At 55.4% G+C, this 21,297-nt stretch overlaps 1 protein-coding gene across 3 annotated transcripts in view; it reads right to left on the minus strand.

Annotated features, from left to right (window-relative positions):
- Positions 1–9,184, minus strand: part of SLX9 (SLX9 ribosome biogenesis factor) — a 34,866-nt gene extending 25,682 nt beyond the window's left edge. Inside the window, exons 1-2 of one of the 3 annotated variants that reach the window (XM_045501140.1) lie at positions 8,983–9,184; positions 3,070–3,178 (exon numbers count right to left, since the gene is read on the minus strand). In XM_045501140.1, coding sequence (XP_045357096.1) covers positions 3,070–3,178; positions 8,983–9,120 — 247 coding nt within the window. In that variant the 5' untranslated portion in view covers positions 9,121–9,184. Of the gene's footprint in view, positions 1–3,069; positions 3,179–7,971; positions 8,064–8,982 lie in introns of those variants that run through there. The other 2 variants (XM_045501139.1, XM_045501142.1) reach the window with 2 other exon arrangements.
- Positions 9,185–21,297: the final 12,113 nt, after the last annotated feature.

The raw sequence follows: 21,297 nt of genomic DNA on the forward strand, positions 1-21,297 counted from the left end.
GCACCGGCCGGTGGGGAGGTGAGGTGACCTAGGCCAAGATGGAAGAGCCGCTGGCAAAGAGGGAGGCACGGGTGGGGAGAGGCTGGAACACTGCCACCTGTCACCAGAGGCGCCCGGACACCGCGGGCCAGCAGGGAGGAGCTGTGCCCTCTGCAGCATTGAGCCGGGCACAGACTAAAACCAAGCAAGGTGTCCGGGCTGCTAACACCTCCCACCTGGTAACCCACCTTCGCCAAAACAGGCCAAACAGGACAAAAACAGTACTACATCTCCCATCTGCAGATGAGCAACTGAGGCCCAGAGCAGACCCAGTGCCCCCGCTGAGAGCTGCCAGCTCTCCAGGCTCCGGAGCCCAAGCTCCAAACCCTCAGCAGCCCCGCCCCAGGCTACCTGCCCATCTCAGGGTCCCCAGGACCCCTGCCTCCCCCTGAGGCCCTCACGGCTCTGCCCAACACACCCCATGCTCTGAGCTCCACACCCACAGTCCAGGCCCTCTCCTTCTGTAAATGTTTAATTTTCTGTATATTTTTAGGACATTTTGATATCCTAAAAAAACACCTTTCCGGCTGGGGGCTAGCCAATTCCCATCTTCAGCCTCCTAACCACGCTGGCGCGTCCACCCGTGTGGCCCTGGGTGCTGTGTCCCCGTCTCCAGGACCTGAGAGTACAGCACAATCTTTCCTGAGCTGCTGTCGTCTCTTCTTGTGACCACAACCGACTGCCCAGCTCATAAAGAAAACGAAGTACTTTCCTTCCTTCTCTCCTCCCCTCCTCCTGGCCACCTCCCTTATGGTTTTCAGGTCCCCATCACCCAGACTTCTAGTGTTCCCTTTGCTGAAAGTAACATCTTGCTCTTTCTGGGTGGCCGTGCTCCCTGACCAGCCAATGCCACCTACGGTGGTCCAGAATGTTCTAAAAAGCCCTCAGACTCAGTGCAAAGGCAAGAGGTAACCGAGTTCTGTCTGCTGAGCGGAAGACTTGCTCAGTGAATGCAAGGTCCCAGATCTGCCGGCAGGTCAGCTAACACACCAAGGTGCTGCCGTGGCAGGGGCTCCCACGGAGGCCCCCACAGGACTGCAGTGGCTGCTAGGACCCAATCAGGAGATGGCAGGGACTTGGCCATACATAGCCAGTAACCGGGAGGACCAGTCTGGGATCCAGGATCTTCAAGAGGAGACCAGAAAAGATGGGAGGGGCTTCTGAGCTCCTATAATGGCCAAGCGGGAGCCACTAGGCTACTGGCCGGTATGCACTGGAGAGTGATGAAAACCAGGTTCAACAGGGCTGGGTGGGGTCCCAGGGCTGGGTGGGGTCCCAGGGCCGCTGGTGCTGGCTGCAGATACCCCTAAGGTGGGAACTCAGCCTCGGCCGGTCTCCCTGTGCAGGAGAGGCGGAGAGGGGAGGGAGGAGAGAAGCGGAGAGAGAGGGGAGCAGACCATGCCCTGCAGGGAACCGGGCCAGCAGTGCCAGAGGGAGGCCCTGCCGTCACCCCACTCCCAGGTGGGGCCCCATCATCTGAGCTCAGCAAAGGGAGAGTCCAGCCCCTGCCCTGTCACACCCCCCCACCCTGCACCATCCGTGAAGGGGACAGGTGCGCCGGCCCCTCAGACACGGGAGCGCTGCCTGACCAGCGCAGCTAACAGAGCCCCACGCGACTCCTAGGCAGGCTGTGGGGCACACCTGCCCGGCAAATGCCACGCTCACCTGACAGACCAAGTGAACAGATGCTCCAAAATCCAGCAGCCAACGATGCGGATCATCAGGGTCCCATGCCGGTCTACACCTGCACCAACGCTCCGTCCCCACTACTCCCTCTGAACCTTCAGGGCACAGGCGTACACCGTGCCCACAGACAGCCCGGCTGACCTCTCCCCTGCAGCGCCCACCTCTCAGGGAAGTAGGAATCTGTGTGCCCCGTGCTTCAGTGGACACGGCTCCCACTGAGATGTCGGTCAGCTGCCACAGGAGCAGAAGCCACACGTTCCACGGCTACTTTTCGCCACGCCTCTGGGCGGAGGGGAGACGTCAAAGGGCCACGGCAAGTGGCAAGAGCCTGGCGCTCATCATCAGACAACAGATCTGTCCGGGCTCGGTCACTCCAGGCTGAGCCTCTGCTACCTTGGGCTGTACACAGCCACAGCTATGCAGCCACAAACACGACACTCACTCACAAGGACCACCGGGTGGAGCGAACAAGAAGGTGAGAGCATGGGCCAAGCAGCCCCGTCCCCCGCCTGGCCGCCCGCCCACTCGGCAGAGCGCTCGGCCTGTGCAGGGAGAGACCCGGTGCCCCAAGAGGGAGGTGGCACGCCGGCCCAGACCAATACAACCCAACAGGCAGAGCCCATCCCAGGGCAGAAGGCCAACAGCTTCACAACCACTGGGGGAGGTGGGACAGGCTGGAGGAGAGGCCACAGGGTGGCATGCGGGGGAAGACATCTGTCAGCTCTGGAAGAGTAACTTCAATTTAAAAAAACTCCTGAAGACGGGGCACCTGGGTGGCTCAGCCAGTTAAGCATCCGACGCCTGACCTTGGCTCGAATCATGATTTCACGGTTCTGGAGTTCGAGCTCCAAGATGACAGTGTGGAGCCTGCTTGGGATCCTCTCTCTCTCCCTCTCTTTCCACCCCTTCCCTGCTCGCGCTCTCTCTCTCAAAAGTAAACAAACATTAAAAAAAAATTTTAGGGGCGCCTGGGTGGCTCAGTCGGTTGAGCGTCCGACTTCAGCTCGGGTCATGATTTCGCAGCTAGTGACTTCGAGTCCCACGTCGGGCTCTGTGCTGACAGCTCAGAGCCTGGAGCCTGTTTCGGATTCTGTGTCTCCCTCTCTCTCTGTCCCAACCCACTCGCATTCTGTCTCTGTCTCTCTCAAAAATAAACATTAAAAAAAATAAAAGTTTAAAAATAAAAAAAATAAAAAAATTTTTAATAAAAAATAATAAATATATAAATAAAAAAACAAGCAACGTATAGGTTAACGTGAAATTTGCCCCAGCCCACACGTGAGCACATTAAACCCAGACCGGCACGGTGCTACAAACACCCAGACCTTAGCCGCACATTCTCACCTCTCCTGATGGAAGCAACGCTCCTCGTGTCTGGGTCCAGCTTCTGCACCAAGGCACTGGGGTCTATCTTGGTCCCGGCAAAAACATCAGTGTTCATGAAAGCCCATTCCTAAGAAGGAAAGAAGACGTGAGACTTCCCTGTGGCTCCAGAATGCAAACGTAAGGCCGGACACAAAGCAGGGGGAGCCCTCGGGGGGCCTTCAGAAGAGCAAGGCTGGGCCAGCTCCTGCTCAGAGGGCCTGGGGGAGGTAACCCTTGCCCTCCCCACCCCCCCGAAGCTGAGCGCGGGGGCCAGTGGGAGCTCAGACCCTGGGGCCCTAAGGCAGCTCGTCTTCCCCCCCCCCCCCCCTCAAACCACCAAATGGGCTTGGCTCTTGGCGTGTAGACCGTCTCAGACTCGGGACTGGCAGCGACTAGAAATACGAGCTCCACGTTCAGAAGCACTGGGACAGGAAGCAGATTCCCTTCCGAACCTGCGCCACCTCATTCTTCCATAGCACTCTCCCCCATTTCACAGCCACTGCTCCCCCTCAATCGTCTCCCCCCAGGTCAGCTTCCGACACAAGATCAGCCCCACACGGAGACTTCAAAACCCTCCCAGTCACTGTCAGTCACACTCTGCTGAGCCCACCTCCCAGGCCCACCTGACTCATTTCGGGTCCCAGCTCCGGGACAGGAACCCCAGAGGGACTGGAGCACTGACCCCCAGGGGAGCCACAGACCAAGACAGGACTGGGGTGAGGCAGAAACTGGCCCAAGGTGTGGGCTTGGCCTGCAGCCCGGAGCTCGCACAGAACACCTGCGAGAGAAGCCCAGACTCGCTCCTCGGGAGTTCTCAGGGTGGGAGGGAAAGTCAGTAAATAAGAGACAGAAAACTCACAGGGGCAATGCTGGAGCCTAGGAGCAGCTGGGAGCACCAAGCAGGGAAGGCCAGCGCGGCAGAGTCCTCCCGCCAAGGAGGAGCCACAGGAGACTAGGGGCAGGGCGCACACGGCCAATCCCCGCTTCTTTCTGCACAGCCATTCAGACCCCGTTCACAGGGGTACTCCACACCCAACTGCTTCAAGGTTTCGGAACTCAACACGACAGGTGTCGATGCTGCGTTGTTAAACGTCTTCGGAGGACCACAGTGTCCTTACGTGGCTAGGAACTAGTAGTCCACCTACTCCGTGTTAGAGCTCAACAGCTATACCCTTCGTTCTACAAGTTCCATCTGTTGCTTTTTTCTTCTCGTCTGCCTAGTCTCAACGTTTTCTTTCCTCACTTCTCTTACTTCTACACTTTGAACGTGCTTATTTCAGTCTCCATCTGATAATTCCATTTTCTGCCCTCACGGCCTCTAATTCTGATGCTGACTCTCACTCACGGTGGGCTGTCTCCCTCGAACTTTGGCTGTGTCCTGAGCTCAGGAGGATTTTGCCCACCGTGAGAATCCCACCTGGCCTGGCTGGCACAGGGATTAAGAGCCAGGGCTATATGGAACCTCTGCCAGATGGGCAGGGAGAGGGGTGTGGCAGACTGTCTCCCAACAACCATTTGACTGAAGAAAACTAAAAGTCTCATCAAGAACAGAAAGAATTTATTGGGGCGCCCGGGTGGCTCAGTGACTTAGGCATCCAGCTCTTGATTTCGGCTCAGGTCATGATCTCAGGGTCGTGGGATCGAGCCCCATGTCAGGCTCTGTGCTGAGCATGGAGTCTGCCTGTGATTCTCTCTCCCTCTCTCTACCCCGCCTCCCCCCATACCCATACCCCCCATCCTGCTCTCTCTCAAAATAAATAAACATTAAAAAAAAAAAAAAAAAAAGAACAGAATCTATGGCTTAAGAGCTATGCCCTGTTATCCACCCCCACCTTACAGAAACTCCCATGGGAGCTCTACTCCTGGCTCCCCAGCTCCCAGCTGCCAACGATCCCCCCACCTTGTGCCACAGGCACTAGTCCAAGAAGGTGAGCCAGACGGTGGGGATCCCTTCTCCCGCCCCGCCCCCACCTATTGGACAGAAGCACCACCTGAGGCAGGGAAGGCTGAGAAGAGCAATTCTCACCCCTCACCCCAGCTTCTCTAGGCCACAGGTACTAACAAGCCAAGAAGATGACGAGGGACCACCCCCCAGCGCCCACTTGTAGAGAGGGGTGTCAACAGGGAGAAGCTGTGGCTGTCCCTGCCCCGCTCCTCGTGTGGGCACAGAGGTCCTGCCAGAGGCGGGACTTTATCTGGAATGGACTGTGGGGACTCACAAGTCTAGGGCGTTGTTGAAAACACTGGAGATCCAGGCGGACGGTGGGGGTGCTCCGTAGCTCCAAAACACCAGCAGCAACAAGGTAAGTACATAGCAGAGCAAGCGGAAGTTTAGCAGAGGCCACATCAGAAAGAGAGGCAAGCGCCCTGTGGGTAACGGTCAACGCTGGAGGTCTAGGCTGCCCCTCAAGGGCAATCAGAACCGTATGGGGCACACGAGAAAGCGCTCCCCAAACCAAACACAACACGGGGCAGAGGCCGACCGGCACAGGGGCCTAGGCGCAGCCTCCGAGCAGCCACTGGCTCAGCAACAAGCCGCTGTGGCCCAGGGGCAACTCCCAGCGGCAGCAGCTGGAGGCTGCATGAAGCTCAAGGCTGTGAGGGGCCAGGAGTATCACAGCGAGTCTCCAAGCTGCTAGTCCCTGCTGGGAAGCGGATCAAAAATGTAAACTCCCTGTAAACCGTGACCGCAGCCCGGAGCCACACACGTACATCCAGTGGTAAGAAGCAAACACCTAATGGGACACGGGGGCTCAAGCACAATCTTGGACCAGTAAGTGGCTCAGACACACCCACCTGGTCAGGCTAAAAGATAAAAACAAAAGAGCATAAGCAGGGAGATGAGAGGCTGCACGCAGACCTCACAGAGTTCAGAGCCAGGCCAATAAACAAGTAAAACGACCAGGCAACACCCCCCTCCCCGCCTCCCCGCCCAGTGCTAGGACACATCACTATGAAGATTAATAAAGGGAGTCAGGGGACCAGCAGGGGGAGCTGCAGCCCTACTCAAGGTCAACTTGCAGGCCCAATGGGAAGAGACAGACTTGACCTTAGACCTTGCAGGTGGACAGCCTCTCCTATCCCAGCTGGAGGAAGAAAGGCTTTCCGTACCCCCACCCCGCCCCCACCACAACTCAGCCAACAAGAAGCGGAAGGACACAAAGAAAAAGAACAGAGCCCTACGAAAGGAAATACGAAAGAAGAGGCCTTACAGAAAAGTGAAGAGAAACAGCCTCGCAGGAAAACGAATGCTCTTAGAGCACCATACTCATGCCTACGGGTGTCCCCAGTAAGTACCAGAGAGACAGAGAGGCAGAAAAATATCCAAAGAAATAATAGCTGAAAAGTTGCTGAATTTGAGGAAAACACTAACTGCTACGTGCAAGAAGCTCAAAGACTCCAAGTAGGATAAAGAAACTCCACACAGAGTAAGTACAAAGAGAACTACACTGAGACACGTCAGAGTCATGTTTACAGGCAAAGAGAACCACCTGAAAGGAGTAAGATGAACAAGGACCCCCGACCTACAAGGAACCCCAATACGACGGACGGCTGACCTCACACACAATGGAGACCAGAACATGTGGGATCACATTTCAACGTGCGGAAAGACGAAAGTCAGCCAAGAATCTTACATCCAGCAAAACCATCTTTCAAAAATGAACGTAAAATAAAGAGAATCCCACACAAACTGAAGCCGAGACCATCTGTCGCTAGCGGACCTGCCTTCTGAGAAACATTAAGGAAGTGTTTTAGGCTGAAAAGGAATGTTACCAGACAATAATCCAAAACAAAACAAGAAGCCTGTTACAGGTAAACATATAGCTAATTACAAAAGATAATTGTAAGAACCTAAGGTCGGGTTGTAACACGTACAGACACAGCCTGCAGAACAGTAACAGCACAGCAAGGGGATGAGAGGGAGGGAGTTACACAGCATGAAGGTCCTACCTTTCTCTGCACCGAAAACAGAAACACCTATAACATAAGCCCCACATCAACTGCTAAAGGACATGAAGTGACAAAGGTTCTCTTCATGACCAAACTCTGCTTAACCTCCCCCAGTCCCCATGCAGTCTCGTCTGCGGTGCCCCGCGAGCCCCTCAGTTGACTTTTCACAATACCAAAAGCACGAACAACAAAAGAAAAGAAGCTGGACCTTATAAAAAATGAAAACTTGTGCTTCCAAGGATATCAAAAAAGAAAATAAAAAAAGACACCACCTCACAGAACTAGAAAAAAAATATATGCAAACCACATATATCTGGTAGGTGTTTAGCATCCAGAATATAGAAAGAACTCTCACAACTCAACAACAAAACACACAATTTCAAAATGGGCAAAGGACTTGAACAGACATTTCTCCAAAAAAAAAACATCTACAAATAGACAACAAGCTTATGAAAAGATGATCAACATTATTGGCCCTTAGGGAAATGCAACTCAAAACCATGAAATACCACCTCGCGTCCATCAGAATGGCCGTAATCAAAAACATGGCCAATAACAAGTATTGGTAAGCATTCAGAGAAAGTGAAACCCTCATATGTTACTGAAGAGAATGTAAAACGGGGCAGCCACTGTGTTAAATACAAAGTTCCATATGACCCAGCAATTCCACTCCCAATGTCCACACCAGGATCGCCCACGATGGCCCAAAATTAGAAACCACCTTTCCACCAACTTGGGAACGATGAAGATAACGTGGTGTGGCAGAGTAGCAACCATACAATGGAGTGTTTTCACCCATAAGAAAAATGAAACATAAACACCCTGCTCTAGAAACAAGGATGAGCCTCAGAAAGAACTACCTGAAAGAAGCCAGACACACAAGGCCACAGCCGGTACTACACCACACCCGAAAAGTCAGCGCGGTCAAACCCGCACACAACGGATGCCACCCGCAGCGGCCGCTCAGGAGTCCAGACTCAGCCAGGGCAGCGGCCACATTCTCCTCCCCGACACCGGCCCCGGGCGCCAGCATTCACGTGCCAACCCCGCCCAGGAGCCCCGTGGACACCCCCGCACACAAAACGGATTTTGGACACAAACAGCTAGCCGCAGGCAAACAGGAAGTGGACTCGTGGTGGTCAGAATGATTGATAGTAAGTAAGGATTTCTAGGGGCGCCTGGGGGGCTCCGTCGGTCCAGCCTGAGACTTCGGCGCAGGTCTCGAGGTCACGGTTCCAGTTGGGAGCCCCGCATGGGGCTCTGTGCTGACAATGCAGAGCCTGCTTGAGAGTCTCTCTCTGCCCCTCCCCCCCTTGCGCTTTTTCTCTCTCTCTCAAAAATAAACTTAAAATAACTACACAAACATTAAAAAAATAAGTACAGGGTTTCTTTTTGGGGTGATGAAAATGTTCTGAAATATGTAGGGACCACCGAACTACGTTGTGAACCTAACACTAAAGAACGCCCACTGAACGGGACACTTCACGGGAGCGAGTTTTAGGACACGTGAATGACACGGTGTTATTCCAACACGGTGTTCGTAAGGGCCAGACCGCGTGTTAAAACGGCAGCTCCGTCCTCAGCAGCGGAGCGTCCCTGGTCGGAACGGAGGTCAGGGCCGTAGGGAAGAGTAAACCAGGCTGTTCGCGCTCGCATTCCGCTCCCCGGGGCCCCGCCAGCCCCCCACTTCCAGGCGGCGGGCTAAGCGCGTGCAAGCGCCCGCGGGCCCGCCCACGTTACAACACGTGGTCGGCCGGCCCACCACCACCGGCAGGAGGAAGCGCCGAGGCGAGCGGGCTAGAACCCGGACGAACCCCGAAAACATCACTGAGCGAGGGAGGGGGCCGCGCAGGGCCGGGTACGATGGGCGTGCCCGCCGCAGGGTCCCCTCGGACCTCGGTGCTCAGCCACACCGCCCGGGGGTCCGCGGAGGCCACTCACCTTCGCCCCGACTCCGCCGGCCGAAGCCTGCGCGGGGGCCGCCTCCCGGGCCGGGGGCGCGGGGCCGGGCGCCGCCGGCCCCGCGGGCCTCACCGCCGCCTGGTGCACCCGGGCCCGCAGCCCCCTCACTTTCCCCATGCTCCCGCGACACCCCCGGCCGGCCGGAAACCGTCTGCGCGCGCCGCACCGCCGGCCGGAAGCTGGTCCCGCGCGCCCCCGACCGGGCGGAAACCGGAGCCGGGAGGCGGAGATCCGCGCGCTCCCCGCCGGCGCCGCGCATGCGCCCGGGGCAGGTGTGGGCATTCGCGGGAATCCAGGCGGCCTCGCTAGCACCTGGGAGAATGGTCGGGGACCAAGCACGTTGAAAATACACCGGTGTGTTGGGGTGCCTGACTCAGCCTGTTCAGTGTGGGACTCTTGCTTTCTGCTCAGGTCATGATCTCCCGGTTTGTGGGATCGAGCCCCAGGCTTTGTACTGACAGCTGCTTGGGATTCTCTCTCCCTCTCTCTGCCCACGCTCTCTCTCAAAAATAAGTAAATAAACATTAAAAAATATATATATACATGAGTGTGTTTGCTACACAGCCCTTGTGCCCTCCAAAAGCACCGTGGGAGCAAAACGAGAGTCAGGACAGGGCGAGGGGAGGGAGGGGGGACTAAAGTGGGGGAACCGAAAGGGAATATGGTTGAATCTAAGGGCACCCCAACAACCCTTGATTGAGCTAGTCCATTTGTCTTAATTAACTTTGATTAACTTAATTAAGTTAATTAACTCTAATTGAACATTTATTTCGTGTCCACCTTTTTCTACATGGTTTCATTTACTCCCCAGAACGATTCCTTGAGACTGGTGTAACTCGACCATTTAAATGGTAAAGCGATGCCAGGTCGCAGGCTGGGAAGCTCCGGGACCAGGACCTGAGTGAGTCCTGCCTGCTCTTCTGACAGGCGCCGTCTGCTTTCTGAGCTCAGGGGCTCCCATGTATCCAACCCAGACGGTGCATTCAGGAAAACAACCTCTGGGTGGGTGTGACGCCCATCCTCAAGGAGCCCACTGTGCTGTTGGAGACACAAAGCCGACGAATCTAGAGCAAAGTATAGCACAAACCAGGCTATGGATGGGGCCACACAGGAGTCCAGACTCAGCCAGAGCAGCGGCCACACTCTGTCTCCCCCCTTCCCCCCCGCCCCCAACATCGAGAAGGTCCTGGGTGCTCGCGCTCACCACTCAACCCTGTCCAGGAGCCCGGTGGAAATCCACCCACACGAAATGGATTTCGGAGAGGATTTTGCTGTAGGCAAAGCTAGGTGCCATTTCTCAGGAAGGACACAGAGGTACTCCCCCAGTGAGGGTTGGACACATGACCACATGGGCCACTTAAGGCCAAGATGACAGGATCTGTGATTTACTCAAGGCCACATAACCAGCTGGAATTCATACCCACTTATATATTCCAGGCTTTACTGAGGATATGATACTCTAGAAAAGGCAAAACCGTGGCAAGTGGACACGTCCTACTTGGGTTGATAGCAGGTCCCGTTCAGGGTGGTCTCTGGCCACGCCATGCGGGAGCCAACCTATCCAGTTCCAGAACGTTCCAACAGTGAATGAGGCCATTTGTAGATGAAGAAGGCACCTCAGAGACATCAGACCAGAACACACAGGGGTGACTTCACAGCACGGACCCAGTCTGAAGCCACAGAGAAAGGTGTCACTGGAAGAAACCCCAGAAGCCCTTCTCAGGCTTGGCGTTCCCCACTATAACCGTAAAAGCCATCCTGCTATTACCTGCCCGGTGGCCAGCGTGGATGTCTGACCAGGATCTGCCAGACCAGGCTGGTCTAAAGGAGAACCCAGCTTCCTTTAGCTAGAACCTCTTGCCCGGCTGTGAACAGCACTGGTTGTACTTCTGGATGCAGTGGGTGTCAGTCAGCCCCGCAGATGGCTTTCTAGAATGTGGAGAAGGTGGCACCCACGACCCAGTCCATACCCATCCAGCAGCACCTACGACTTCTTTCAGAGGGTGTCACGAGAGAAGCCTTGTTCTCTGGTGCCTGCCACAGTGCAGGTCCACAGCTGTGCCATGATATAATATGAGAATGCAGAGGTGATTGCTGAGGTCATGCGAATGCAAAGATGAGCTCATTGATAAGAGTGCATCGGCACAGATGAAACTCAGCGGGCACCCGGAGGACTGTGCCGCTTGGCAGTCCGTGCAGGGAGGGAGGGAACGTTGCAGCAGGAGCTCCGTTCTCAGGGTTCCGGCATTGATGACTTAATCGCTAACCCACTGGTATCCTCCACATCCAACCCGCCTCCTCTCCTGAGCCATCGGGAGGCAGGGAGGTCAAGGTTTGGCTCCCGGCTCCAGGGACACAGTCCCTTGTCTAACCCAGTGGTGATCTTAGCACCCGGCCAGCTCAAGGCCTGAGGGACAGCTTCAATTTTAGGGTTTGCTTTTTGCCTCTTCTGTGCAATGCAAGCTTTCTCGATAAAGGGAAAACAAAGTCCAACGAAATGAATCAGTTGGGAGTCTTTGAAAGTCCTGGGGCCCCTTCTCTCTCCATCTGTCCCATGGTCCCTCTGGATGCCCTCGTCCTATTCGTGCTTTCCACACCCTATCCTGCTATCCTGGCATTGCCATCTGCAGCTGGATCTCTCCATCTCCACCTGAAAATGTAGTGGAAATCTCAAAACCGAATTCTTGCTTCTGATCCCAATCTGTCCCTGCCCCAGCAGTATGTCTGCCTTCCAACGAACGCTACCCACGCAGCTGCCCCAGCCAAAAAGCGAGGTGTCATCTTGGCTGGCTTCCCCTCTCCCTGCCACATTCAACCCAACAGCCCCCTTCTCTCTACCCCAAGTCCCCCACCCCCACCCCGGGGCCCCTGCCTCTAGCCCTGCTCTCCGTCTCTGCTTGCAGCACCCCTACCTCCCCAGAGGGGGGCCCCCAGGCCGCGACCTCCGCTCAAAGGCCACCCTGGCCCGCCCTCCCCGCCGCTCCGCCCTTCCCACGGCTCAGCCGCGTCTCCGCCCGCCCCCTCCCTGCGGGACCCGGAGTCTCTGCTTTGTCGCCGACTCGTTCTTTCGTCGCCTGAGGGCGCTCGCGGGGCGTCGGAGTTTCCGGGCGGAGCTGGGCTGGCCGCCGGGCACCGACGCGGGGCTGCGGGGACGCGCTTCCCCAGGACCCGCCCTTGGGCAGCGGCCTCAAGACCTCGGGAGGTGCAGGCGGCCCCGCCGCTCCTCGGTGTCCCCCGGGCCCTCGCGGAGGGACTTCCTGGCGAAGCAGCCGGTTTCCCAGACCCCCGGAAGCTGCGCTGAGAGCGGCCCCTTGCAGCTTGGCGCGCGCAGTCACGGCCCCGGGACATGGACTCCTAACCCTGCCCTCGCCACGTGCCCAGGGTCAGGACGTCCTTCCTGGGGTGGTCACGGGGGTGGCCACCAGCCTCCCGGCGGCAGCGCCCCGCCCCGCCAACGAGGTCCTCCAGCTCCTCTCCCCGTGCACTCGTCTCCCTTCAGCCCTGCCTGGCCGGATTGGGGAGGGGGGTGTCTCAGGATGCTGGGGCCTCACTCAGGAAAGGAAGATCCGGGTCGCACGCACCCAGGGAGGTGGCCAGGCATCGGAGTGACTTAGGCAAGGTAGGCACTGATGTGGAGAACAAAGGCTAAAGAAGAAAATTAAACTTCCTTTTAACTTCGAGCCATTGACAAGTACTTGGGACGGGCAGAGTGACCTCCCTCTGGGAGCTTAGATGCCTCTATGTTAATTCTTTGCTGGGGTAAAAGGCAACCTTAGTTTGACATTAGCCCAACCACCAGGATCCTGTAAAAACCCCTTGGAAACTTCCTTTATCTCTAACACACACACACACACACACACACACACACACACACACACACCTGCCAAAGATATAGGTTAGCCATCTTTCTCCAAGCATATGGCCCCTGGTATACATCTGAAGGGTCTCCTGAGTAAGGTTTTACTAGACAGTAAATGACCTTTTCCTAACAGCAGCAAGCCCCTCAAAGTCCTGAAACCTTGCTTCCAAATCCATAGAGACTACCCTGTCCCTGACCCCCTCCCAACTTGAAAGTGTATGATCAGTCACCCCTCACAGCCCCAGTGCAGCTCTTCCTGCCCACGGGTCCTGTCCCTGTGCTTTAAAAAAACTACCTTTTTTGCACCGAAGACACCTCAAGAATTCTTCCTTGACCCCAACATTTTCTTTTTTTTTTTTAATGTTTTATTTCTTTTTGAGAGCGCGCATGAGTGGGGGAGGGGCAGAGAGAAGGGGACAGAGGATCTGAAGCGGGCTCTGCGCTGACAGCAGGGGGCCCAATGTGGGGCTTGAACTCACCACCCATGAGATCATGACCTGAGCCTAAGTCAGACACTCAACAACTGAGCCACCCAGGCGACCCCCCGACAGTTTCGCATCAGGAACGTCTGAGCCTGTTTACCCATCTCTACAATGGGGCTGCCAGCGTAGGGTTCTTGAGGAGACCGGCAGAGCCCCAGGAAGCACCTGCCCGCGGCACACTCCATAGATTCCAGTGGCCCATAGAAGATAGGCAGCAAACACGTCCTGGTTCTCAGCTCAGGTTGGGGCGTGGGGACTCTTGGTGTCGGGGGTGGGCTTGGCAGGGGCAAAACCCTGCGTCTGACCCCAGCCCTTCCTGCCCGACCTGGGTGCTTGGGGTGACGGGCTGAGAGGGCAGCTCCCTTTCCCTCTCCTCCATCTTCGGGACCCTTCCTAGCATCGGGGACTAGCATGGGACACCCTGCTACGGGGCAGGCGGCTGAGACGTACCCTGCTCTGCGCACGGTGGGCTGGATCCACCGGCTACAAATTGGAAGACTAAGGCAGGCTCCGAGTCCCGCCGTCCTCTGCCCACCCTGGTTCCCCGAGAGGCCCTTCCTGGAGACCCAGGGGGCACGGCCGGAGGGTGGCTGCGTCAGGGCGATGGGGGTCACGTCGGCACTCGTGCACAGCTGCCCCTCGGTCGTACTGCCCGACGGAGGTGACTCGGTCCTGGCGACCCTGGCCCCAGGCGGGTGGGCACCTGACACGCTGGGCGGAGAGCAGAGAGCTGGGTTCGTGGTGACCTCCACCCCATGACCTTTGGCTTTGCTTCAGGGACTTCTGGAGTTAAAATGGCCGGTTTGAATCTCTGCGGGGCCGTTTGTCGTCTGAGCATCTCCATACCAGACGAATTTCCGGGAGTGGGGCACTGGCGCCTCCTCTTGGCTCCTGGACGGCACGGCAGGTCCCCGACCTGTGCGCCTGTGGGCGCAGCTTCCCCGGGGTGGGAACCCGCGCCCAGGAACGCCACAGGAAGCTCAAACAGGCTGGGGCCGTGGAGTTCCCGAATTTGGAAATTCTTTGGGCAAAAATGTGTCCGACTCACTGCGTGATGCCGGGGTCGAGTGCAGGAAGTGGTGACGGAGGGGGCGGGAGGAAGAGGCCCAGGGAAGGCGCGATTTCCAGGCCCGCTCTGCTCTGCTCTGCTCTGCCCTGCGGGGAAGCAGTGCTGCCCAGGCCCTCCGAGGGCGGCCCCAGGGCCCTGCGCCCCAAACCCTCCAGCTCGGGTTCTGGCTTCTCCTCCCACCCTCTCTCCTCCCCCCTCCCCGGCCTAGGCCGCCACCAGGTTCTCTGCCTTTGTTTCATGGTCCGAGTAACGTAATTTACAGTTAATAGTCTTTTCTGGTTGTAAAATTAATACGTGGCTGTTGTAAACAATTTAGAAAATAGAGAAAACTATTTTAAACAGTTAAAATCCCTTTGATCCCCTTGCCCAGAGGTGCCTCCTGCTGCCTTTTCCGGCTGCTCTCTGGGTCTTGCCTTTTTAGACTTGGAATTTTCTTTTTTTTCTTTTTTTTTTTTAATTTTTTTTTTAATGTTTTATTTATTTTTTTGAGACAGAGAGAGACAGAGCATGAACGGGGGAGGGTCAGAGAGAGGGAAACGCAGAACCCGAAACAGGCTCCAGGCTCTGAGCTGTCAGCACAGAGCCCGACGCGGGGCTCGAACTCATAGACCGCGAGATCATGACCTGAGCCCAAGTCAGCCGTCCAACCGACTGAGCCACCCAGGCGCCCCTGACTTGGAATTTTCATTGTTGCTCAAGTGCGGAAAGGGTTAGGTCTCCCTGGTGCCCACACAGCACACAGCATAGGGGCTCCGCCCGGCCCGGCCTGCAGCCCATGTGACCTTCAGCGGGCAATTCCCCTCGGGGATGGGGTCACACCTGGGTCAGGGCCAGTGTTCCCTCCCCCTGCTCCACCTCACTGTCACCCCACTCAGCCAGCTCCTGGGTGCCTTGCCAGAATGAGATCTCCCTCTCTCCTACTGTCTGTCATTCATCAGCCCCCAGTGGGCTGGGCACCTGGCCCTGACACCTGCCCTGCCCCCGTCTTTCCAGGCTCTTCTGAGGGCTTCAGGTACTTCATCTCAGCGTCCTGAGAGGCGGACCCTTCACCCCCACTGTACAGATAGAAAAGACACCTTTCAGGAACTGGGCGACGGCCATGCAGCCACCAGCCCCGCGGGGACCCGGGACTGCAGCCCAGGCTTCCCAGAACCCAGGCATGTGGGCCACCACTGCTCCCCTGCCTGGCGGCCTCCAGAAGCAAGACTGACCCGGGGGCCCCACGAGGGAGAGGTGCCGCTATTCCCTTGAGGGACAGAACAGGAAGGAGGAAGAAGACTGCTCCCCAGCCCGCAGGGTCTCCCCAGATGAAGAAGGGTGAGATCTTTCCGGACAGGTCCTTCTGGGCTCTCGACTGGGGCCCACAACCAAAGGGGAGGGACGGGAAGCAGGTGGACAGAAATGGAGCACTTCATTGGAGTGCTCCCAATGGAGACTGGGAAAGAGGCTCCCAGCCCCAGCCGGATGCCCGCGAGGGTGATGTGGACCCAGGTGGGGCAGGCACACAAATGGATCACCACCTCTGGGGTGTGGGGGGAGTTGGGGAGCCACTTGAGATGCCTCACTCTCCCCTGTGGAAGAGGAGGAAACTGGAAACCGGTGGGAGAGGCCAGGGGAGAAGCTTTTCGGAGAGAAAAAAGGCCCCTAGGGTTCACTTCAGCTTCAGGTGCTCCCGGTTCTGTCCCCCACCCCCCCCACCCCCCCAGCTCTGATGTTCGCGTCAGCCTCCTCCCCAGCACCAAGTGCCTTCTGGGTGCAGGCCTGGTGGGGGCCTGAGGCTCAGAGTCCGGTCTGGGCTGTGTCCCCTGCTGATGATCAGACCCCCACAGTGTGTGTTAGTGAGACACGCAGGCCCCACCCCAGGCCAGGATCTGGATCCGGCAGGCTGGGCGCAGACCAGTGGGTCTGCATTCCTGACAGGCACCCAGCCGAGCACCTAGGCCGGGATTTCCAGGTCCTGGGTGTAGTCCCTCCTCTCCCACCCACTGTCCTCTGTCCCCAGAGAGTCACTGGTCTAGAGCAGGGTTCTGCCTGTTTTTGGGTGCAGCTAAGCTCATTTACATACAGATGGTCTGTGGCTGCTCAGATGCCACAGGGGTCGAGCTTCTGCTGCAGCCGTGCGACCAGCAAAGCCAAAGTCATGCAGGACCTGCTCCTCAGTCACCTTCTCGGGGCCAGGCGCTGTTCTGTGTCCCCACTGGCCTGGAACTCACCTAGGGATGTAAGGCCAGCGATCACTGTCCTCACGGGCCAGCAAGGGGCCTAGGGCCAGAAGGGGCCGCTTGTCACCCAGCCACACAGCTAGGCAGCCACCGGGTCCTTGTCCCTCACCTCTACACGGCTGACACGACACATTTGTGGGGGAGACGGCATTCAGGTTGGACCCTTTAAGATGGGAAATGCAGGGGCAGGTAGGGAGGGCTTCAGAACTGACCATTCAGGAGAGATAACACAGGTGAGTTCAGGGACGAGACAGGTCATTACATTTGGCTAACGCATGAAGTCCTGGTGGCAGAGGGAAATGGAAGCTTTCTGGTGTGCCGTGCCTGGGTGGCTCAGTCAGTTGAGCCTTCGTGGTTCATGAGTTCAAGCCCCGCGTTGGGTTCTGCACTGACAGTGCGGAGCCTGCTTGGGTTTCTTTCTCTCTCTCTCTCTCTCTCTCTCTCTCCCCAAAATAAACAAATAAGCTTTTAGAAAAAAATAAAAGAAAGTGAGCCTGCTAGAAATCTTCCCAGGAAGCCTGGCTGGAAAGAGGTGTGAGAAAGTTTCTCACATGTTCCTCCAAAATTTCAGCCTGCCCTGAAAGCCACCTTCTGGGGCAGGGCAGGGGCAGGGGCAGGTGCTGCCATGCCCAGTGGCCCTGGAGGCCTCGGTGGCTGTGCCTTTCTCTGTATCCTTCCTTCATGCTCTCAACATTCAGGGAAGCCAGGTTCTCATTTGCACTGCATTTCCAGGAGGAAATGGAGGAAAGAATTTAATTCCTATCTATTACATGCAAAGAAACCAATGCAGAAAAAGCAAATTGTTTCCCCCCAGGTTCAAAAGTTAAAAGGTAGAAGCAGAAAATTCAACAAGAAAAAATTTCAGCTATAGACACTCCCCTCAAAAAAAAACCACCAAAAACCAAAACAAAAAAAACAACAAAAAAACCTGCTATAATTGTATTGGAAGCTCCATATCGCTGGGAACTTGTCTCTGTCATCTTTTTATGATTTGTTACTTTACATTTATCGGGCACCTGCTGTGTGTGCCTGGCCCTTTGTGGGATGCTTTCACATGTCTTCATTTGTCCTCACAATGAAGGGAAGGGGTGAGGGAAACTGAGACCCAGAGAAGGAAAGGGATTGAGTGTCGAGAGACTACTACCACTCCCAGTGGCTTGTCTGTTGGACCCCAAGTGAAAACTGCTCTCTTAGCTCAGCATCCATGCCCCCAAACTAGGCCCCTGGGGCAAGAAGAGCTTAGAAGGCAATCACGAAAACTGAGTCAATTAACATAGGGTCAGAAGGTGCAAAGTTGCTTTGACAAAGGCAGCACAGACTTTCGGTGGGCACACGCTACTAAAGACGTCCACAACTGGCTATATTTGGCATTGGTAGAAACCATAAACTGAACAGGAAATGGCAATTTGATAAGCATCATAAGGAGAGGAATGACCCTGGGACCTGGGTTAGGGCTAGGTGGTCCCTTTGACCTACTGGAGCCCCATAGGTCAGCCTGGTATTCGTAGCGAAAGGAGAAATTAGATTCTAGGGGCCTGGGAAGGCATTATGGCCTGTTGTGGTGATGAGGATGTTAGCTCCTTACACCCCTGCCCATCCCTCACATCTCTGTAGAACAATAAACAGTTTCATTTTTCATCCAGGCTCAGTACTTTTATTATTCTAACCATGTAAATGTGCACTGCTGAGCCAAGTGGACATTCTATAATTACATCTTCTTCTTTATGCAACTTTCTGGTTTTCCCCCAGAGTTGATCATTGCTTAACTTTTTCTGGCTCAATTTCCTTTGAATTTAGAGCCAAACTCTTCTGCCCTCCAACAGGTTCTCAGCGTCAAGCCTGTTGGTTAATCTTTCTGTTCTGATGAGTGTTGAGCAGCCCCCTCAAGCTGTCCTTCCTTTAGGTGAGTTAGGAAACCAGGAATGCTTCCCCATGGAGGGAAGCTTGACATGAAGGTAGTAGTTGGGTGGTAAGTGGGGATGAGGGTACCTAGGCCAGCATTCAGGACAGTAGGTGGCTAGAAATGACTCTAACCTCTCAAATATCTTCCCTACTTTCTATGCTCACCTGGCTGCCCCAGCACCTATGTGGCCTGGATTACAGTAAGCATCTCCATTGCCCTGGCAGAGTGACTTTTTGCCCATTTGTAAGGATCTGTGGGAGATCCAGTGAGAGAACTATCTGGAGTACTTACGAGGGCAAACACTGTTTTCCGCTCTGTTCTGCTCACCCCCACTGGAGCGTGCTTGCCTCCAGCCTCTGCAGCTGTCTCTGCTGGCTCCTCCACCCCCTGCCTCCCCCACAAAAGGAGCAACAGCTGAATCAACATTGCAGAAGGAAGTTACTGGTGGGAAGAAATTAAAAAGAAAACAAAAGCAAGGATGGGGGAAAGGTCAGGAACAGGCAAGAGCTGGGCCAGAAGGAAGTTGGCAAAGGAGTGCAAGATAGGGGGGTGTGAGCTGGGAAAGAGTTGTCACAATCATGCTGTTGACCCGAATGCCATCATGACACCCTCTCGAGGGCCAAGCTTGCTTTCTGCCTTTTGAGTGCTGGGTGGTTCTTTCTCTGGTGCCTCCTCTGATGGGTGGGCCCCAGTTCTCACATCTTGCTCATCACACCCACACAGCATCATGGGCTGTGGTGCCTGAGCCTCCAACCTTCTCCCAGCATCAGCTAAAACGCTGCAGCCCTGCCTGGGATTCACCATAAAGGGAGCCCGGAACCCTTTGCCTCACATTCTCCATCAATAAAACATTTCTTTTTTTTTTCAACGTTTATTTATTTTTGGGACAGAGAGAGACAGAGCATGAACGGGGGAGGGGCAGAGAGAGAGGGAGACACAGAATCGGAAACAGGCTCCAGGCCTATGCGGGACTCGAACTCCCGACCGCGAGATCGTGACCTGGCTGAAGTCGGACGCTTAACCGACTGCGCCACCCAGGCGCCCCAATAAAACATTTCTTAATCTTCAAACTCTCACAAAGGAGCCCCCTCTGGTCCTCTTGGTGCTGTGTATCGTGGGGATGCTGCTGGGTGGGAAGTGGGGCTGGGGGTGCCCAGGCCAGTAAGGGGATGGAAACATCCTTCCTCTCATCTCTTCCTCCTTTCTACATCACTTGACTGTCCCCTGCCCCCAACCCCATGCCAGGACCACTTTGGCAGATCCCTACTCGTTCTGCCTTATACCACTGTGATGTGCTTGTCCCTGAACTGGACCGTGTCATTCTGGAGGGCACAGGCTGTGTGCTCAGTGTTAGGCCAGCCGCCACGTCCTCAAAGAGCACCTGAGGAGGTAAAGTTGACTTACTGGAAGGTTTGGTGAAAGTGACTGCAAATGGAATGTATTGGCTGACTTAGGGGAGAAGATTATTCCCAGAATTCTGTTGTCTCATCCCTGGCTTCAGCTTTCTCCGAAATACAAAGCCTCATCTCCTCTCTTGTGCTCGCGCCCCGCAAAGGCCTCCAGGGTTTGGGTCATCATGTCCTTGGTTTCACACTGTTATTCTTTTTTTTTTTTTTTTTTAATGTTTATTTCTGAAGGAGAGAGAGACAGAGGGCAAGTGGGGGAGGGGCGGGGAGAGGGAGACACAGAATCCGAAACAGGCTCCGGGCTGTCGGCACAGAGCCCGATGCGGGACTTGAACTCACGACCCGAGCTAAGGTCAGACGCTTAACCAACCGAGCCACCCGGGCGCCCCTTACACTGTTATTCCTGAATGGAGAAACTCCTTCACACGAACCCCAGGACTCCCCATCTGCCGCTTTCCTGCCAGAGTCGCTGGCACCAGGCCCTGCTCTCAAATGCTCTGCGGTGCTGGAGACTGGACGCGCCATGGTTTATGTAGCCACTTCCCTGTCACCAGATGTAATTCAATTACATTTTATACCGATCGTGTCCCCATAAAGACACGAACACCTTGTAGTCCCGGTTGTGGCTGTCCGGAAAGGGTGCTTCTGAGACGAGCAAATGGTGTGTACGTTATACGTGTAAATACGTCGTGCCATTGCCTCTCATTACCTCACCATCTTTAATCAGTCTTTGCAAATTTGCCCTCGTGGGAAATAGTATCTCGTTACCTTCGCAGTGCCCGCTGAGTCTCTGTTTTGCTGGCTCTCTGTACCTCCCCCTGGCTTTCTTCGCTTGGTGAAATGCTTGGGATTCGTTCGTGTCATTGAATTTCTTTTTTTTTTTTTTTTCTTTTTTTAATTTGAAAGAGACAGAGAGAGCATGAATGGGGGAGAGGAGCAAAGAGAGAGGAAGAGAGAGAATCTTAAGCAGGCTCTACACCCAGTGCAGAGCCCGACGCAGGGCCCCATCTCACAATGCTGGGATCATGACCTGAGCCAAAATCAAGGATTGGTTGCTCAACCGACTGAGCCACCCAGGCGCCCCATGTCGTTGAATTTCTAACATGTGCATCGAATACCATAAATTTCCCTCGAGGCACTGCTATACCTACATTCTGTGGATATAATATGTGGTATTTCATTTGATTCCATTCAAAATATTTTCTAATTTTTTTGAAAAAAAATTTTTTAACGTTTATTTATTATTGAGAGACAGAGAGAGACAGAGCATGACTGGGGGAGGGGCAGAGAGAGAGGGAGACACAGAATCCGAAGCAGGCTCCGAGCTGTCAGCACAGAGCCCGACGTGGGGCT

The sequence above is a fragment of the Leopardus geoffroyi genome, chromosome C2, assembly GCF_018350155.1.
Source record: "Leopardus geoffroyi isolate Oge1 chromosome C2, O.geoffroyi_Oge1_pat1.0, whole genome shotgun sequence".
NCBI lineage: Eukaryota > Metazoa > Chordata > Mammalia > Carnivora > Felidae > Leopardus > Leopardus geoffroyi.